This window comes from Dermacentor andersoni, chromosome 5, assembly GCF_023375885.2.
Source record: "Dermacentor andersoni chromosome 5, qqDerAnde1_hic_scaffold, whole genome shotgun sequence".
NCBI classification, from domain to species: domain Eukaryota; kingdom Metazoa; phylum Arthropoda; class Arachnida; order Ixodida; family Ixodidae; genus Dermacentor; species Dermacentor andersoni.
This window is the reverse complement of record NC_092818.1, coordinates 195,818,044-195,836,775: the sequence shown is the minus strand read 5'-3', so window position 1 is coordinate 195,836,775 and position 18,732 is coordinate 195,818,044. Positions and strand designations below refer to the sequence as shown.

The 18,732-nt window shown below is 45.5% G+C and overlaps 1 protein-coding gene across 4 annotated transcripts in view; it reads left to right on the top strand.

Moving 5' to 3' along the window:
• Positions 1-18,732, top strand: part of bru3 (CUGBP Elav-like family member bruno 3) — a 710,212-nt gene that overhangs the window by 686,994 nt on the left and 4,486 nt on the right. For 3 of the 4 annotated variants that reach the window (XM_050179555.2, XM_050179554.3, XM_050179552.3), the window contains exons 9-13: positions 1,076-1,144; positions 3,628-3,699; positions 7,992-8,072; positions 10,133-10,276; positions 13,217-13,394. In XM_050179555.2, the coding sequence (XP_050035512.1) occupies positions 1,076-1,144; positions 3,628-3,699; positions 7,992-8,072; positions 10,133-10,276; positions 13,217-13,344 (494 nt within the window). In that variant the 3' untranslated portion in view covers positions 13,345-13,394. Of the gene's footprint in view, positions 1-1,075; positions 1,145-3,627; positions 3,700-7,991; positions 8,073-10,132; positions 10,277-13,216; positions 13,395-14,800; positions 14,861-18,732 lie in introns of those variants that run through there. The other variant, XM_072288484.1, reaches the window with a different exon arrangement.

Genomic DNA, 18,732 nt, shown 5'->3' with positions numbered 1-18,732 from the left:
ATCATTGTTCGAGACTTCAATGTGGACATTTCAAAACCAGACAAGAAATGGATCACAGAGTTTGTGCAAGAAAAGCTTGTTTTGAAGTGGCACACCAATTCAAGTCACTCAACTACACAACAACGGTCGTGTATATATTTTACTTTGACCTACATTCCGTCTTATGGTGTAACTGAACCAATCAGTGTACATCACTGTAATCACAAAGCTATCGTCACTGCCAATACCAAATGATGAAAATAAATACACTTACCCTTGTCTCACCATGTGTGATGTGCTGCAGCTTCGCTGGTCATCTACCTTGACAGAGTGGAATGGCTCCTCAATACTTTTGGCACTACCATGACTATATTGCTCAAGTTCTTTTTGTTTTAAGCACAGGATTTGCGCTGTATATCTATGGTCATTTGTCCTATTCTGGGCACCTCAAAAAGGCCGAAGAAGTAGCGGAGATGATGAAGTACAATATACCTAAAAAGCAGAATTGAAGCCAGCTAACCAGTGCTCGCGACATCTCCATTAGTAGGAATCCTGAGTGGGACCAAAAAAATCCTTCCGTAAAATGTGCTGCTAAATGCACTGGTTTTAAACACTGAGGAATGCATGGAGAAGATTTTAGGTGAGAGTCACATACGAGACATCAATGTTTCGGGCACACGTTTAGGGCACGGTTACCTTGGAATTTGCGTTAATTTCGTTAGTCGTAGTAGATTACATGCGGGGGGGGGGGGGTCAGTGATTTGCTCCTATTCAGCAAAGTTTGACTGAAGGGTATTTACTGAATAGTTGGTGAGTCGCAAATTATTAATAAACTTGTTAGTGATTGTCACGTCGTTTCTAACATCCACCTGTAAAATGAGAAGGTCCGTCTACTCACCCCCCCCCCCCCCCCCCCGAAAAAGAAGAAATTGACTGAACGAACACATACATGGCTCAGCTGCTAAACGCATTTTTCCTAGCACAATAAAATACGTTTACGGTGATGCTTGCTGCGTCGCTCAAGCTGGTCGCTCGTCGATAACCGTGGGCCAATATGAGGTTAGCACATAGTCATGATTTGGGGTCTCGTTTGCAGTGCATTCCGGGCCTCCCGACGCCGTTCGAGTTATACTACAAGAATTGCCCAGCCACCTTCACACAGAAGGTAGGTGATTTCTAGTATGAAGTTTTGTTCATAAGTGGCGGGCGAGTGTGCGTTTTGGTTGTCAGAATCAGAGTCCAGATTTACAAAGTCCTTCATACGCGTGAACCGTTCGTATGAAGTGTCACTCGCGGTTAATCGTGATAACGAAGGAACTGTCTACAAGATAAGCTGATTATAATAGTTCTTGTGAACGAAGACATTGCGACACAAAGTAGTTCGTGCGTACAGCAACTGTCTGAAGAAGAAGAAAAAAGAAGGCACTTTCTAATCCCGATAGCAAACATATATTTACTTGCAATCGGTTCTGCGGAAGCCGTCATCGCGGAAGACAGTCGATGAAAGGGAAAATTGTCATCCACCCAAATTGTAGCGCGAAGCTACAAAAGAAACCCGTGCGAATTTCTTAAAAAGAAAGTTTAGGGCGAGTTTTCCTTCAAGTGCAAAGGTTTCTTTCTGATAAACCCGTATGGGTTTCCTTTATAGCTTCGTGCTACAATTCAGCTGGGGGACAATTTTTCATTCATATATTTACTCAGCTGTCAATTGAAACAATTTCTTACGCATACCGGAAATTATCCCCGGTATTTGTTTATGATAGGTAGCTTCTTAAAGGAATAAGAAAGTACTGTGCAACAAGAGCTTTCATAGTGAGGAGTTGGTGCGTTGAAAAATTCTCAGCGACACACTTGAAGCAATAGCTAGCAACAACTTCTGATGCGAATAGCGTTTGTGTCACATACATACATACATACATACATACATACATACATACATACATACATACATACATACATACATACATACATACATACATACATACATACGTGTGTGTGTGTGTGTGTGTGTGTGTGTGTGTGTGTGTGTGTGTGTGTGTGTGTGTGTGTGTGTGTGTGTGTGTGTGTGTGTGTGTGTGTGTGTGTGTGTGTGTGTGTGTGTGTGTGTGTTGTCCTGCCGTCGAATTGGCAGGTGGATCATCGACTGCAACAATTGTGAGCCTTCTGACACTGGTTGATATGCGGGAAACTTATTCCCGGGAGATCACTTTGAGCTACACGTTCATGTGACGTAACATCCGTCGCGGTGCCTCACTTTAGCAGCACGTTTCTGTTAAAGGGCTCGCCACCATATTTGGAAAATACAAACAAATACGCGTGGTGAGTATATCACGCGCTGACGAGCGTGTCTTCATAGCTTCAAACCGCCGCACGGCTCTAAGATAACCAGAATATCAAAACGAAAGCCCGTGCTCCTTTTCTGCCAGAAAAGCAGTCACACGCGTAAACACATCTCCTCTAAGTCAGACGCATAATCGGCGACTGCCTGCAATGTCGCCGATTATGGATCGTGACTTCCGCAAATTATCCAATGCGAAACGTGCAAAACCGACCCTGGAAGTGCGCCGCGAAGCAAGAATAGAGAATGGAGAAAAAAAAGAAGGTCGGGCTCGTGACGTAAACGTGGCGCGGCTCCTCTGCTCTAGCATGTGAGATGGCTGGGAAGAAACGCCGCTTGCGATAGCTAGTCAAGACAAAGGAAGAGAATGTCCATCTATATTGGCTGTTCGTCTACTGGCAGCATGGCGACGCGACACTTGCTTCTCTGGTCTCCTGTAATAATGAATTAATTCGAAAAATTATTGGGGCAGAAGGATCCCTATAGGCCGGTTTACAGCTTACAGTGTACTATTTCAAAATTTTTGATGAGCCCTGGTGAGGGGATCTTTGATGCCACATTTCCGTTTCCCGTACACAGCCAGTGCAGTCGACAGCTACACGTCGCGGAATGAACACTCAGGCTCCCGGATAAAGACGCGCGAGGGACGAGTTGGCGAAAGGCCATTCGCTAGTCTTTACCCTGGTCATTTATTTTGCGTGTAGCGAATAAATGTCAAGCAAGGCAGAGAGAAGGCATACGCAAAGGCCTTCAGCTGAAGTGCGCGACATAAGTACAGAGGAGCTGTAGCATCCGCAGGCTCTCTCGGAGTCTGTTGCTCGCGCCTGTCTTTTCTTATTCTTTCTTTTTTTTTCAGAACAATGTTTAGTTTCACTCAGAGTCGACTAGTCCAGCTTTCGGCTCTCGCAGCATGAGAAGAACTGTAACAGGAAATGCGCCCGCTGGCGATTATCTTTCGTGACGTTCGGTTTCGCTGGTTTATGCAATAAGTGCGCATTGAAAGTGATTTCGCTGAAAATTATTTGTTCTGAATATGGCATAGAGGAGACTTTCCTACCTGGTAGTGTGCATTCCGCAGTGTCACTGTTCAATGAGCAGTAGTTCGTTGAATTCCGGTGACCTAAGAGTAACCTATAGGGAAAAATTTGGCTGCGGTGATCCGTGCTAGCGCGTAGCCCGCATAGCAGTCTGCTAGCATGGTGGGCGTCCGCGCTAACCCGGTTCCACCGTTCGCGCGTGCCAGCGGCCGGGGGTCGGACCGGCCCCCGTGCGAGGTTCACTGTCTGAGACCCCGCACTCGCTACTCGCAGCCCAGGCAGTTCCGAACGGCGACGCCCTCCAGCCTGCGGCCTACCCGACGCTGCAGCCGTTCGCCGGCATCCGTGAGTCGCTCCGTTTTGTGCTTTGCGTTCGACGCTTGGCGCCCAGCACGAAGGCGCGCACCAATGGCCTCGTTCAAGCGAATGTAAGACACAGAAGGCCCATAATGCTTTGTGCAACTTGTTGAGGAGGTGAACGCACATGTACCTAGCTTTGCGGCAAGCCCGTTCGCTTTCCTTGCAGACCAGCAGGCGGCAATATATCTCGAGGACATCGCCAATGAGTAGTCGCCGAGGTAAATCGGACTATCACAAGCGAAATACAGCGTGTGGTGGGCGTGCATGTTTCCTCGCATTTTCCTGAGCACAGTGCTATGCGGGAGAAAGTACAAGGCTCACGACATCCGCGACACGCGATGGTTACTCCCGTGCTCATTAGAGCGTTGTGTGTGTCTGCTGCCTTACTCTCGCGCACAGGAGTTGACGTATTTATGCCCGTGTACTGGCCGCGTGGCAGCTGGAAATCTCAGTTACGACTCAAGTAGAAAGCCTGGCAAAATGATAGCCTTCCACATCAGGTGAAAACGCTCGTTCTTGCCGGATTTAAATCCAGAAAAGGTCGCATGCCCTTGTCTCTTCCTAGGTTGCAATTTTTCGCGTTCTATGTATTCACACGTGTGCATTGTTTAGGTTTTTCTGGTGATTGTTTTTCACCGGCTGACCACTGTTACAGAAATTATCGCTTGGCGCAAGACGCGCCGTCTTGTATCGAAACATTCTCGAATATTATCGCCGATATTGTAGCAAAATAATCTGTCCAATCGCATTGCGTGCGCCAGGCCGATAGTGGTGTAGTGATTCAGTGGCATAACGGTTCTTCATTGTCACGACAGCGTGACACTATAAACCCTCCCAGCCTATGTGTCCATGTGAATTTCCAACATAAAACACGTTTGCCGCTCACGGGCATTCACAGTTTCTTCATGTATAGCGGTGCTGGAGCTTTGCTGTCTAAAGCGCAATCACCTAGCAGGATAATAGTATACCGCATGCAACTGGTCCTATACGAACGTTCCTTTCTATATCTGCTTAAACCCAGAACTGAGGGAGACGACGACAAGCGCTGATGCTCGGGCTTTACGCATCACGCATTCGAAACAGTGTTTGTCGAGTCAGAAAGTCTCTCTGCGAAGCACCACGTCCTGCGCTGCAACAAATTGCGGATTCTGTATGTGTGATGTCCGCAAACATTGTCACTCGTGTAGTGAGCTTTTTAGAGTAGGCAAATTTATAACTTAGAGCGGCATGCACGGTGAGTGAGCGCGAGAGACTAGCTGCACGGGCTTCAGCGTTCATACGGCCGCACTAATTCGGTATCGGTCTCCAGAACACGGACGCCTAAAAGGGTGAACGAAGAAGCTAGAGCGTTTGGTGGTGGCTGCCGGCCAGCAGACGAGCTAGCCTCCTTGCCGGTTCATTAAGAACGCGCACCATGTGGGCTTCCTACGTGGCTGGCTCTGGGGGGGACGGCGGCCTGCCAGGGGCCCCTGGTCGGCAGTTATGAATTGCGAAAAGCTCATTAATGTGCTGTTTGCCGAGGCCTGAAAGTGTACAATTTGCATATGCTAATTTTGCGACGCTCTTTGCAGCCGCGGGTACAGCTTGTATGCTGCAATGTATTTACATTTGACATCCCTTTACTAGAGCTGAGATATGCTCAGCTCCTCTTGCGCATATGAGTAAAAGGCAGTAACACAGGGAGTAATATTATATAAATGCACGCTGTGCTTGCCGGGCTGCGGCGCTTTAAGGCCGGAGCCGTCCAAGTTTGAGTCAGCGCGGGGAGCAGTGAGCGACTTTAATGTGACGGACGATGCGATTGTCTGCTGGCACTGAAGCACAATCAGCTGAAAGACCTCCTTTCCGTTACAATAACAACAGAAAACACGATTAGCGAGGCTTTTAAGCTTTCAACTCTTGGTCTTTAATTGCAGTATCTGTGGCAACTCTGTCAACGTAATTTACGAAATGCGGGAATTACAGAGTAGCATTAACATTGCTTTTGCTGTTAGTTTTGTCAGAGGCTACTATGAAAGTGTGTGAGCAGTAGTTATCACTGTTTTCGAAACGTATACAACAGAATACATGCTGCCAACTTTATAATAACAGAAGCATTTTCTGCGTGCTTTCCCGCCGTGGTACATTTCACAGTCTAACAGTATTGCTTTTTCGCCAGTCTTGTTTTGGTGCTAATGAAGGTGTTCATTTTTCTTTTCTCCTTAATGTGGCGGAGCGCAACAGCATCGCTTACGTTTACTACATCGAACACGTTCCGTGGAGAAGTGGCTGACGAAGACTGACAGCATAAACCTGCCTCCGCTATCATCACCGCCACTCCATTTACGTTTTTGTTCTTGTTTTGTTTCTCGCATTTCTCAGAGTTGGGTGCATCTTTCTACATTTGTGGGATAACCAGCGCTTCAGAAGCCTATTTTCGCACGCTACAACATTTAATAAACAACAGGAAATGTTGCGTCAACCTTGTCAACGGATAGCATGAGATTGCTTCTATCGAAGTTCTTTATGATTTTGGGAAGCTACCGCACAAGAACACCAGACTTGAAGAAAAAGACAACACGAAGTGGTTCGTGTTAAAAAATTAAATTATGGGGTTTTACGTGCCAAAACCTCTTTCTGATTATGAGGGACGCCGTAGTGGAGGACTCCGGAAATTTGGACCACCTGGGGTTTTTTAACGTGCACCTAAATCTAAGTACACGGGTGTTTTCGCATTTCGCCCCCATCGAAATGAGGCCGCCGCGGCCGGGATTCGATCCCGCGACCTCGTGCTCAGCAGCCCAACACCATAGAAGTGGTTCGTGTTGTCCCTTTCTTCAAGTCTCGTGTTTTCTTGCGGTAACTTCTCGGAATCATGAATAACCAACTGGCCTACACCCACACTCTGCGAAGTTCTTTAGTCGCACCATTTGAGAAACGAAAAACTGCGATTGAATGTCCAGCCATTTCGGGTGACATCTCCTTCTTAATTGTTGCTATCATAATGACGTGCTCCTTCTCACTAAAACTCGGAGAGGTATTTGTGATGGTAACAGTGGATGCTTGTGTAAGCCTCTTCGACCAGGAGCCAAAGCTCCGTATTCATAAGAATCTTCTCGCGTAAAACGGTCTCCTTAATGTACTGGAACGCCGGCCGCTGCGGTGGCCAGTCGCGGACGGCGCTTGCGTAAAGTAGATGCTGGGATTAGAGCGCAAAAAAATAAGACATGCAGAAACACACACAACGAAGTGCACAACCCAGGGGCCCACTATACCGCCTTTTGCACTATACCAACGAAACTTGAGGAGGTTTGTAACCTGACCGGACGGGTTCAATATCGCCAAGTGTCGTGTTATGTTCGTCTTTAGCGTGGTGACAGAGTCAGCTGTTATCGCGTTTCACGCAAGGCCTAGCGGTTAGTCAGCACATTGCTCTGGAAAAGGCATCGAAAATCTTTTGAGACCGAGATCGTTCTCAGGGCTTCTATGGTGCGCCTGCATTCGACAAACCTTCCTTACATCGTTATCGGTGCTGCAGTCGTGCCGTCATTGCTAGTAGTAGGATGAATAATACTGGCAACCGAGGAAGTGCTCTGGCGTCTGGGAATATTTGTGAGTATACGGGCCCAGTTTCTGATGCGAGGTTCCAGCGCGAAGAAAAGTACCGTCTACAAGTCCATGCTGATTAGATGAGTATGATTCGCCAGCTAAACTAGCTGTAGCGTTAGTCGAATTTAAAGATACCTTGAAATAAGCTTTTTCTCACGCTTCTCCACCCGATCCATCATTCACACTGATTGTTCAACCCAGACAAAAGCGCTACATGATTTTCGTCCTAGGAGCAGCGCTGTTGCCATCATTGTGCAGGTTTTGATTTCACGGCGCGGCATACGGACCGCCGTGGAAAAAAAAAATATCGTGGTTAAACCAAACGTTGGTATAGACGTCCGTGAACATATATTTAGTTTCACGTAAAAGAGCTTCACCAGCTTCAAAATTACGCCGATAACTTCTATTTGTCCGTCGACGGCTGCTTTATATCAAAATCAGTTGTTGTTTTTGCTTTATCGCACGAATGTTTCCTTGGTACACGAACATCAGCTTGTCAACACAAAATTCGTTGGTTTTCTGTAAATGTTTAGCGTGTCTTGGTCATCATGCAGGTCTGGGTAAAGTTATCTTCTTTTCTATTGAATCAGAAACACTGCTAAACTTTGACCTCTCTGGCCAGCAGCAGTGCTCCGTGGTTGCGGTATCGGGTGCAAGCGTGAGTCGCAATTGTGGTCCTCTTCACGCAGCCACCTACCCTGCGGCGTATGGCCAGTTCGCCCAAGCCCTCACGCAGCAGCCGGCGGTGGTCCCCCAGACTCAGCGAGAGGGTAAGCCCCACGACGCAGCTTACATGTGGAGCTCTTCAGATTCTCGGTGTTTGCTTAGTCTTCCAGAAACGGCGGATATCGTCCAGTGTGCATCATCGCGCTTTACATAGGGCTCTAGGAGCACTACTCTTTGGTATGCCGTCGTGGTGCCTCCCTGCGTATAAGTTAGCGTAACATCGGTACAAGACACTCCACGCGGTGGTTTAGTAACAAACGGCGTGTTCATGATTGCGTTGTGGCCACTTGCTCTGCCACTTCAGTTAGAACAGCCCACAAACATCTTAGGAAGGCGTTTTTGTTTTTTGTTTTATGACCGAAGTGACTATGAGTCATTATCACTTGAACTTTCTCATTTATACCCAGATTTTTGTAGAGTCACCCAGTCATCGTACATAGATAAATCGTGGATTCTTTTCAGAGATGAACTGATGGCTTTAATGGAAGAGCGCATCCATTCAAACCTTTTAGCTAGTAAGCGCCGGAATTACAAACCCTGCGTAAATAAAGAAGTTTGAAGACTAATAAACAAGAAACACCGCCAGTATGCCACATACATAAGAAATCACAAGCAGTGTATTTCCCAAGAAATGCGCCGCATAAGCTACAAAATCAACCAAGATATCACAGTAAACAAACAAAGTTACATTTCTTCGCTGAATTCAAGACTAAAATAAACCCCTAAAATATTTTTAAAATTTGTTAAAATTAACGACGAGGAAACGATCACCGTCCCTAATTTTTTAGTCGATGATAAAACAGTGTCTGATCATTATGGGAAAGCTTGCTCTCTTAATTCCTATTTTAAATCCGTGTTTTCTTCCTCATACACGAGTCTACTCCCTGAAATGCATGAAGTAGCCTACGAGAAGATGCCCATGATTACGGTCACTTATAACGGTGTTCTCAAGCTACTTTCTGATCTAAAAAACAAATCTGCTGCAGGTTCTGACGATATCCAGTTTCTGGTAACCAAAGCTTGCTCTCAAGAAGTTGCTTATTTCCGAATTGTTTTGTTTAATAAGTCATTACACAGCTGCTCAATTCCATCACAATGGAACGTAACTAATGTAGTGCCCATTCATAAAAGCGCTCTCAAAAATACAGTACAGAACTATAGGCCCATCTCTCTAAAATGCGTGTGCTGCAAAATAATTGAACACAGAATCTACAGTTCTGTTATAAAACACCTTCAAAGCAATACTTTCTTTTCAAATTTCCAACATGGATTCAGGCCTGACTTGTCATTCGCGACTGAATTGGTACAATTCTGCCATGATCTCTTTTACTCTTCCGGCATAGGTTACCAGGTAGAGTGTGTATTTTTGGACTTCCGAAAGATCTTTGATACCGTTCCTCATGCCTGGCTGTTACATAAATTATCATGTCTCTCTATTCATCCTGCTATAGTCAACTGTATCAGAAATTATTTGACTAGGCGAACGCAGCGTGTTTTAATCTACTCAGTTAAATCAACTCGCGCCACTACTGTAACTTCTGGCGTGCCTCAAGGGTCTATTTTGGGGTCGTTGTTATTTTTCAGTTTACATTAATGATATTGTGCAAGGTCGTCAGTGCGAAGTGCCATTGTATGCGGACGACTGCGTAATTTAGAGAAATATTCAAAATGATCACGACGTTAGCTGCCTACAGAGTGATTTAAACGCGATTCAAGGTTGGTGCTCGAAGTGTGGCATGCCTTTAAACAGTGCAAAGTGTCAACTCCTGTATTTCACCCGCAGGCGTCTCCCCGCAAGATCCGTTTATAATTTGGACGGACTGCCTCTTGAACGAGTTGAACGTTATAAATATCTTGGGGTCTATTTACCAGAAAATTCTAATTTCACGAACTAGCACACTAAACCACGAGGCGCTGATTAATGACCATGCTATGACATCAACCTATCCACTATGCGCCAACATGTCGGCTGCGGAAACCAACCGGGTGTGCTCCGCTGGCATTGTGGCGTGCTGTTGCCCGGACTCGCATGCAGTCGGGCGATGCCCTGCTATGGCCGAGCACTGACGCTCATACGTCGCGCCCACTGTTCGCCGCTGCGCAGGTCCTGAAGGCTGCAACCTGTTCATCTACCACCTTCCTCAGGAGTTTGGAGACGCTGAGCTGATGCAGATGTTCATGCCCTTCGGCAATGTGATCAGCGCCAAAGTCTTCATCGACCGTGCCACAAACCAGAGCAAGTGCTTTGGTAAGGCCGTCTATTTTGTAGACCGTCTATTTATTTATTTATTTATTTATTTATTTATTTATTTATTTGTCTGCAAAGCTCGTATTTGTTTCACTGCGTGTCTGCGGCTCAGACCCTCAAACTTTAGTTCTATAGGCGCTCACCTCATGTGCGACAGTCATGCGGCAGAGCAGTCGCTGAGCTTTCCGACGTTGAATTGCAGTTGTCATGTAAAAAATCTGAATACTGTATGCACTGTTTTGTTCTAGGGTTCCAATACCTGTATTTAATACCTGTGCCACACGGGCGAAGTTAATGCCATTAAAAGTTTAAGACCTTAAGTTTCTTGATGCCATTATATTTCGATCGCTGCCACACGCGCATGTTTATTGACATTAAGCGTTGAGATGGCGATAGCTGCAGTGAAACGTTTATGCTTGCTTGCCAATCGTAATACAATAAAAAAAAACAGTTATCTAGGGAGCAGATGTTTAAAAGATGGCATGAGAAACTTTAATCGGCGTATTGTATGTAGTTTACTTCAGGAATGTCATTGTTTCACCCAGCCGTAAGCTGTTTGAAGCCATAGCTAGCTCGACGCCTAATCCATAGCGTAGCCAAAGCATTGAAATTGGAAAAATAGCGCTCACAGCTTCAAAGCTCTCAAACAGCGATCCTGAAGAATTTGACCGTGTGCTCCAGTTTGTTCTGGCGTATGTGCTTCTTCGAGTCAAGCATCGTCAAGAAGAACGGTTGAAATCCGAGCCTGTTGGTACATACTTGAAGGAAAAAACCAGTCAAAAAACACAAAGGACAAGAGAAGTTCACACCACAGCTGTGCGTGAACTTATTGTTTGTAGCTGCAAAGTTATTGTTTATAGCTGTAGTTTGTAGCTGTGCGTGAACTTATTGATCACTGCAGTCCTGTAATCTTCCAGAATGAATGTGGTACGTCGGTGGATGCCTTTCTAGAGCTCTTATCCTTTTATCTGTCATCCACTGTTGTTGAATTCAAAGGCTCCTTGTTCCTTCAGAAAAAAGGAATATGTATTGGCTCTAGTTTTGCTCCAGTGCTTTCCCAGATATGTCTAGCAAAATTTGACAGGAAACTTCAAAGCTTCCTCCAAAAGAAGCGTGTATGCAAAGTTTTTGGGTATGTAGACAATTATTTAGTACTTTTAGAGCTTTTACCTAATGACACTCTGCTCGCAGCAGTAGACGATGTATTGACTGCTTTTAAAGCTTCTTCACGCACTCTTAATTTCACTCATGAACTTCCTAGCAATCATTCCATCAGGTTCCTAGAACTGCAACTAACATTCTTTGGTGACGGGCATTTATGCTGGATGTTCTCACCCAGGGGCAAGAAAGCTCTTTTACCATTTGGATCTGCACATTCAAAGATTGTAAAAAGAGGGATTGCAATGAATTGTTTCCGCAATGAACTCGAAAGAAGCTGTCACCACGCTATTATAAGTAGCTTTGACGCGCAATTCCAACGTTTAGAAGCCGCAGGGTTCCCTCCGCCCCTTTTGAAAGCGGTGCCTGAATCGCTGCTTCAGAGGCTAAAAAAGGAACGTACGAAGCTGGTAGATGGTGGGGCAACAGCTGAACGTAGGAAACTTGAAGTCATGCCGTACGTGCATAAAGGGAGCCACAACATCAACAAGGTTGCCGCCAAGCAGGGAGTAAGTGTTGTGTTTTCTGCCCCTTGTAAGCTTTCGGGTCTGTGCTCGCGTATTTCTCGAGGCAGGGCAAGGAACCACGTTTGCACAACGCAGCATGAAAACCGTTTTACGGCATGTGTCGCAGGGGTTGTGTATAAGTTCCCTCTCACATGCGAAAGATTTTACATAGGCCAAACCGGTCGATGTATTAATGACCGCCTGCGTACCACTCCTCCCTGCAGGGTCAGATAACGGTGCAAATATGCCTTGGTAGGGGCAAGGGCAAAAAAGAGCGAGAAATCCTGGAAGCGTACTACATCAGTTTATTAGATGACGACTTCGTGCGGTATTAGGTGACGACCTTGGTGCGGTATTAGGTGACGACCTTGGTGCGCTTACTTCAAAAAGAATTTGCATTTCTAGGTCGGCCAGATATCTTGTCTTTTCATGCTCTGTGATTAGCGATGATGCGGTTGCGCATGCTCTGCTGGCCTTGCTGGGACTACACCGATTTTAATAAAGCTCAGTTGATAGTCCTGTCGTTGTGGTGTGAACTTCTCCTCTTGTCCTTTGTGTTTTTTGACTGGTTTTTTCCTTCGAATCGTCAATAAATTCGAAGGCTTCAGTATGAGACCAACAAGGCAAGGAGCCGCTGCCGTGCAATCGAACAGCTTCTCTTGGCTAACGCGCTCACGATTAGTACTCTAGCCATGCGTAGCGGCAAGATCGCCTGCTGATCTCTACGAAAATATAGAGCTCCTTTTTTGAAAAATTGAAGAATACATTAGTTGTTTTTATCTACAAGTTAGCTTAATATCGTCAGAATGTGGTCACCACGGCCACGGCGGGGACATTGGAAAGGAAAGTGCGCATTTGACGGCCAATTGAGTTGTAATAATTCTAAGAACGCACTACGCCGCGATAATGAGCAATTTTTTTAAAGAGAGTGAAGAACATATTAATTGTTATTCACTAAGAATCCGTTTGGTCTCGTCAGTATGTGGAGACATTGAGAACGAGAGTACGCATTTGATGGCCAAGTGAGTTACGAGAACGCACTACGTCGCGAATGGCATTCAACTTTAATGCCATTAAGCATGTCCGTGTGGCACCCCACGAATGACATTAAAGTTTACAGCATTAGCCAGTTAATGTCATTTTCTGTGCCCGTGCGGCAGGGGTGTAAGACCTGTTTCATAAATGAGCACGCAGTTCTTACTTGTGCGTTGTTGCAAGTACCACGCTGCCGTATAGGTGGTGCACTGTTTGCCGACGGTCATATCCCTGACTGCAGGCTTCGTCAGTTTCGACAACCCAGCGAGCGCACAGGCCGCCATCCAAGCAATGAACGGCTTCCAGATCGGCATGAAGCGGCTCAAAGTTCAACTGAAGCGTCCCAAGGATGCCAACAGGCCCTACTGAGCGCCGGCTGTGCCGCGCGCTGCCCCAACCTCATAGGGATGCCCGTAGCGGTGAGGTCATCCTTAATTCGCGTTTCACATCGCGAGTTTAGAATAGCTTAATGCTTCGTTTGGCGCGGTAGTGTTTTGCACAGCTTCTGTCACCGCTGGCTCCTGCAATGTGTATAGCTCTTAATCGAAATAACAAAGCTATGGGAACAAATGCAGCATTCACAGCATCAGCACGAATCACAGTGAACGCCAGTGCCGGAAATATTGATATACTTAGATAACGCAGCTAGGACACGGTGTTCTGAATATTGTGTCCGATAACCCTTATGAAAGAATGATTACGTTTGTGATATCTCTTTCATAAATATGGTACCCTTAAGACGAAGTGTTTAATAGCGGTTACCAAAGGCGAACAGAGTCACTTGCAACTGCCCTAGCAAGCTTTCTCGAGTGCTTGATCTGGCCTTGATGGTACAGTTGAGACCGGTGAGACGCGACTACCTCCAGGTGCCGCTGTTCGTCCAGAGGAAAGCGCCGTAATAACGCTTACCCTCCTTGTGGTCACTTCTATATGCTCAAGACCGCCTGACTGAATCTAGATGGTGATAGAATTTATAATGATTTACTAGTCTCTGTAGCAACCTTGTTAGCCCATCTCACGAGCACTTTCACATTTTGTATCCTTCACAATTGAACGTTTTTGGAAAACGGAGATCATTGCGCTAGCTATGTCTTGATTAACTGCATTTAATTAGTCAAGTTAACATGCGTCGTACTAAAAATGTCTACCATTTGTATATTAGCCTACGTTGAGAAAAATTGAAAATATGGTTTAATACACTGTCTTCACAAAAGCAGTTTCGTTATTCAACATGCGGGAAAGCAGTGAAAGATGCGGTACTCGTATGGTTATGTAGTAGTAAAGTAGCACTGCTCATATCCATAGGTTTTTTTTTTTGCAATTATTTATCATTTAGCTGACGAGCCTATCAAGAAAATAGTGCATTCGTGGACATTCGTGTAGTTCAGCGGAATGCTATTGCTAAACTAACTCAGCACAGAAACAAAGAGAGAAGTTATGCGCTTTTCTGATATTATACCGAACGTGTTAAATGCATGCCCAACCATTAAACAAGTCGAGGAAGAATTGAATTCATTAAGTTATTTAACACATTGCGTTCAGTAGCCTGCGGCGATACAGTCGTGATATACATCACGCGCTGAAAGTAGCGGTCTCTTTTGTTCGTGCTATTCGAATAGCGTTCTCATACGTTTTGATACCCGTAACTGTAGTTCTCGCACTTTCCAGCTAGGAATGTAGCGATAACTGTAAAGATAACCATATAGGAAATCGTTCTTATCTGAACGCAAGGGAGGGAGGTGAGTGAATGTGTCATAAAAAGTTGTAGCACAGAAGACGGTTGAGTTGTGACAACGAAACCTGACTGTCTGCCGTCCCGACCCAGGGCTGCTGACCACTCAGCCCTTCTCTACTCAGTGCCTCTCTTCGGTTAACTCACGGCCCCTATCCCCACCAGTAAGTGGGTGTGTTGTGCTTTGTGTTGGTGGCGTGTGCAGAGTGTACACATATACCCCGACTGTAGTTTCGTACATGCCCTCTGTTTGATTTCGACGCACGGCGCTTCTTTGGTTCGTCTGTCTCCACGCTCTCTCTCTCTCGCCTTGCTGTCGTCTGCTGACGTCCGCGTGGGCTACCGTTTACAGTGCTACCAGTCTCCTTGCGGTTGCGGTACAACACGACCCCATCCCTCGTGCGTGCCGTAGCAAAAAGACGCACGTTTGCGGTTCCACCCGACTGCAGTGCGCGCTTTTGCCAGCCTAGAATCGGGACTCGCGCGCAGTCTAGGCGTGGACTGCAGCCCGTTTCCGATGCCTTCCTGACCAAGACTAGGGAATTAATTAGCCGCGGACGACGCGTTGTGGATCCAATTGGCTCGTCTGGCAAATACATCCTTCGCCGGTAGTTGTGTAAAATGCTACATCCCTGGCCTATCGTTTTAGTGTGACTGGATGCTATGACTAATGTGTAGCTTGTAACGGCAACGTAGGCTTTATGGTTTCCCCTTAGAGATAGCCTATGCGTGACAAGATGTCGTGCACTGTGACTTCACTAGGGACGCGGGCTTGCACAGACAACTCGCCGTCAGGTGCGTGAGATTGACTTTTCTCAACCAGTTGTATTCTTTTACATTTACGACCAGTAAAACTGAAGCAGGAGCATCGGACCAGAGCATTTGACTTGACTGGCATTAGCTACCGGCATCACGCCTTCTCATCAGTGGTAATTGTTTCTTCAGTGGTGTCGCTCGTGAAACTTCCAAATAGCAGTAGAATGTCAAGATGCAAATGTCGCGATATTCTAAAAGTTATTTGAGTTTGAGTTTATTCAACCACATGGCAGGTACATAAGAGTGCACATGGACATGATTAGGTGTGATGGGAAAAAAAGCTGCATTTCACAGCTTGACTGGCCCGGTCACCCCGAAAACAAAATTTCATAATTACAAAATTAAAGGCAGCGGAGAGCGGCAATACAAAATGAACACGCATGTAGCCCGTCACAGCAAAGCGTAAAATAAAATTCTGAAATATATAAAAAACATTAAACAACAAAGCAAATGATAATTGCATGACATTAATTAACCATCACGAAAATAACCTAATATTACATGAATAGCACATTCAGAACATCCTATGTAGTATATCAGTTTTGGACAAGATACGTAAACTTTCAGTTGTTAATTTCCATTTGTTCAGTAAACTCGGAAGGCAGAAATGTAATGTTTGCAGTCCATAATTAGTACGAGGACATGGTACATACCAATTCTCTGTATGTCAAGTGAGGCGACTGGCCGAATTTGGTTGCAAATCGGCCACTGTACGTAAGAGGGTACTTCCTCTGCGTATTTCTGGTTTAAATGTTGACAAAAGCTGGTATTCGTAATAACTGTTTTCTCTTAAAGTTCTATACTTTATAAATAATGAAGCGGTGTGTGCGTTATGTGATACACCTTCAATACACTTCAGGGCTTTTTTTTTTTTTTGCAGTACGGCCAGATTATTTAATGATGCTTTAGAGCCTGTCGACCAAACCAGATCACAATAGTATAAATGTGAAGAAAAAATAGCATTATATATATTAGTTTTTGTTTTACTGGTAATATATTCTGACACTGGCGCAACACACCTAAAACTCTGCAAAGTTTATGGCTTATGTGTTCAGTATGGTCATTCCATGCCATATTTTCGTGAAAGAGAACACCGAGAGTATTAGCAGTTTGGGAAAATTCAATTTCGTTATTATTAAGGGTTAGCTTGAGAGACGTGTCGTAAAATTTGGATTTCGCACGGAACAGTACAGCCTTGGTTTTGGAGCAGTTAATGTGTAGTGAATTTGCAATATTCCATGCGTATATTTTATTTAGTACTTCATTTGCAGACACCATGAGGTCATGAGCCATTTCACCAGAAAAATATAGGCATGTGTCAACCGCGTAGATTACGTAATCTACAGAGCTGTCCATTTGTACAATATCATTAACAAAAAAATATTAAATAACAGGGGTCCCAATATGCTGCCTTGGGGTACCCCATTCTTGACTTTCATGGGTGATGATAGCTCTCGGTTGAGTGATACGCACTGTTGCCGATTTGATAAATAACTTTTTATTAAAGTTAAAACGACACCTCCAACTCCGTAACGTTGGAGTTTTTCTAACATTGTAGCATGATTTATCCTGTCAAATGCCTTGGAGAAATCTAGGAATATTCCTAGGGTAAGTTCTTTTGCTTCCATATTCCTTAGAATCAATTCCTTTTGGTAAAGTAAGGCACTTTCGGTAGACAGGCCTGACTGAAAGCCGAACTGTGACGACGTAATAACGCTATGTCTATTAAAAAGCTTAGACAGTCGAATGAAAATAAGCTCTTATTTATTTTTTATAGTGTTTACATATATTACTCGGAATGCTTAAGATTCACAATTGAGCAGTGTCTAGAAACTGACGGAGGTCACTTTTGCCTCGCTCCTGTTCAGAGGCGACGGATGCGAAGCCTCGCACCGCGATGGCGCCTTCGTCCCCCCCTCGACGCGGCTCAGGGCGCGCCGCACATCCGGAGGAAACCGCTTCTGGCACGCATGGCCGCTCTCACAGTCGCTGCCAGGTGGCCCTTTCGATTCGTTCGCGGGTTCCTGGACTGTCAAGACGCCGCAGTTAGCGAGCTCAGTTCTTGATGACGAAGACGCGCGCAGATGCCGAAAACCTGGTTTCCTGTTTTCGCAGTGAAATTGTCCCAGCGTGAAAATTCTCCGCGAGTTTCCCATTTTTTCAGGAATCGCGCATGCGGAAACGGGGAAGCGTGGAGCTGTATGTCTCTTCGTGCTGAGTCACCTTGGTCACCGGCTTTGTCCTGCTGAGATCGTTGTTGTGTCGCTTGGTATCGTTGTGTGAAGTAGAGAACTGCTTAAACGGTGGAAGACATGCCTGACCGCTGCTTGACGTAGCACTGCGTGTACAGTTAGATGTGGCACTAATGTCTGCTTGCGTACTTGCATGCGCTGACGGGCTGTCAGTTCACGACACGAGTGCTGAGTGATATGTTCGTTTTGTACTGGCTCACTCGGGCGCGAGCAAAGAAAGCAAAAAGGTTTACGCATTATTACTTGAACGACACATTAGAACTTGGAAACGCAAATTTCGGCTGGTAGAATGTACTGATTCGTTTCGGTCTATTTGTTTTATTGCAGTAGCAACCATATAGACAAATTCTAGCCATCTGAAGTGGCATGCAAGGCATGGGCAAGCCTCACTTGAATCCATTAAAGAGCCTCTCTCTCTCTCTCTCTCTCTCTCTCTCTCCAGGCGAATTTTCGTCCTCGCCGTCATGTTCCGGACAGATATTTGCGAAGAATTTGCTGCGTGCAAGAGATCTTTCGTAGATGCCAGCAAGGCACCGTTCCTTCTGTACCCGCCAGAGGTTGCCACACGGGCAGCGTCGCAGCGGGGTGTAGTAGCACGCGCAATGTTTCGCACTCGCGGTTAGCTTGAACATCGTTCGAGGAGTGGTAGGCGTTGTCGTTGCACATCCGACTCGTAACTCATACGCACTGTGGGGGCCAAGAAATGGTTGCATTTTTTCCAAGTTATTGCCACAAATAAACTTTTAGGACTACAATATAGCAACTGATGTTGAAAGGGGAAATTACATTTTGAAAAGACGAGAAGAAACGGTGTTAACCGAGGGGCCCGTTTTTTATTAGGCATATCATAAAAAGCCAACAAACACTGACACCAAGGACAACACAGGGGAAATTACTTGTGCTTAATAAATGAAATAAAGAAACGATAGATTAATGTAAATCAGAGTGGATGAAAAA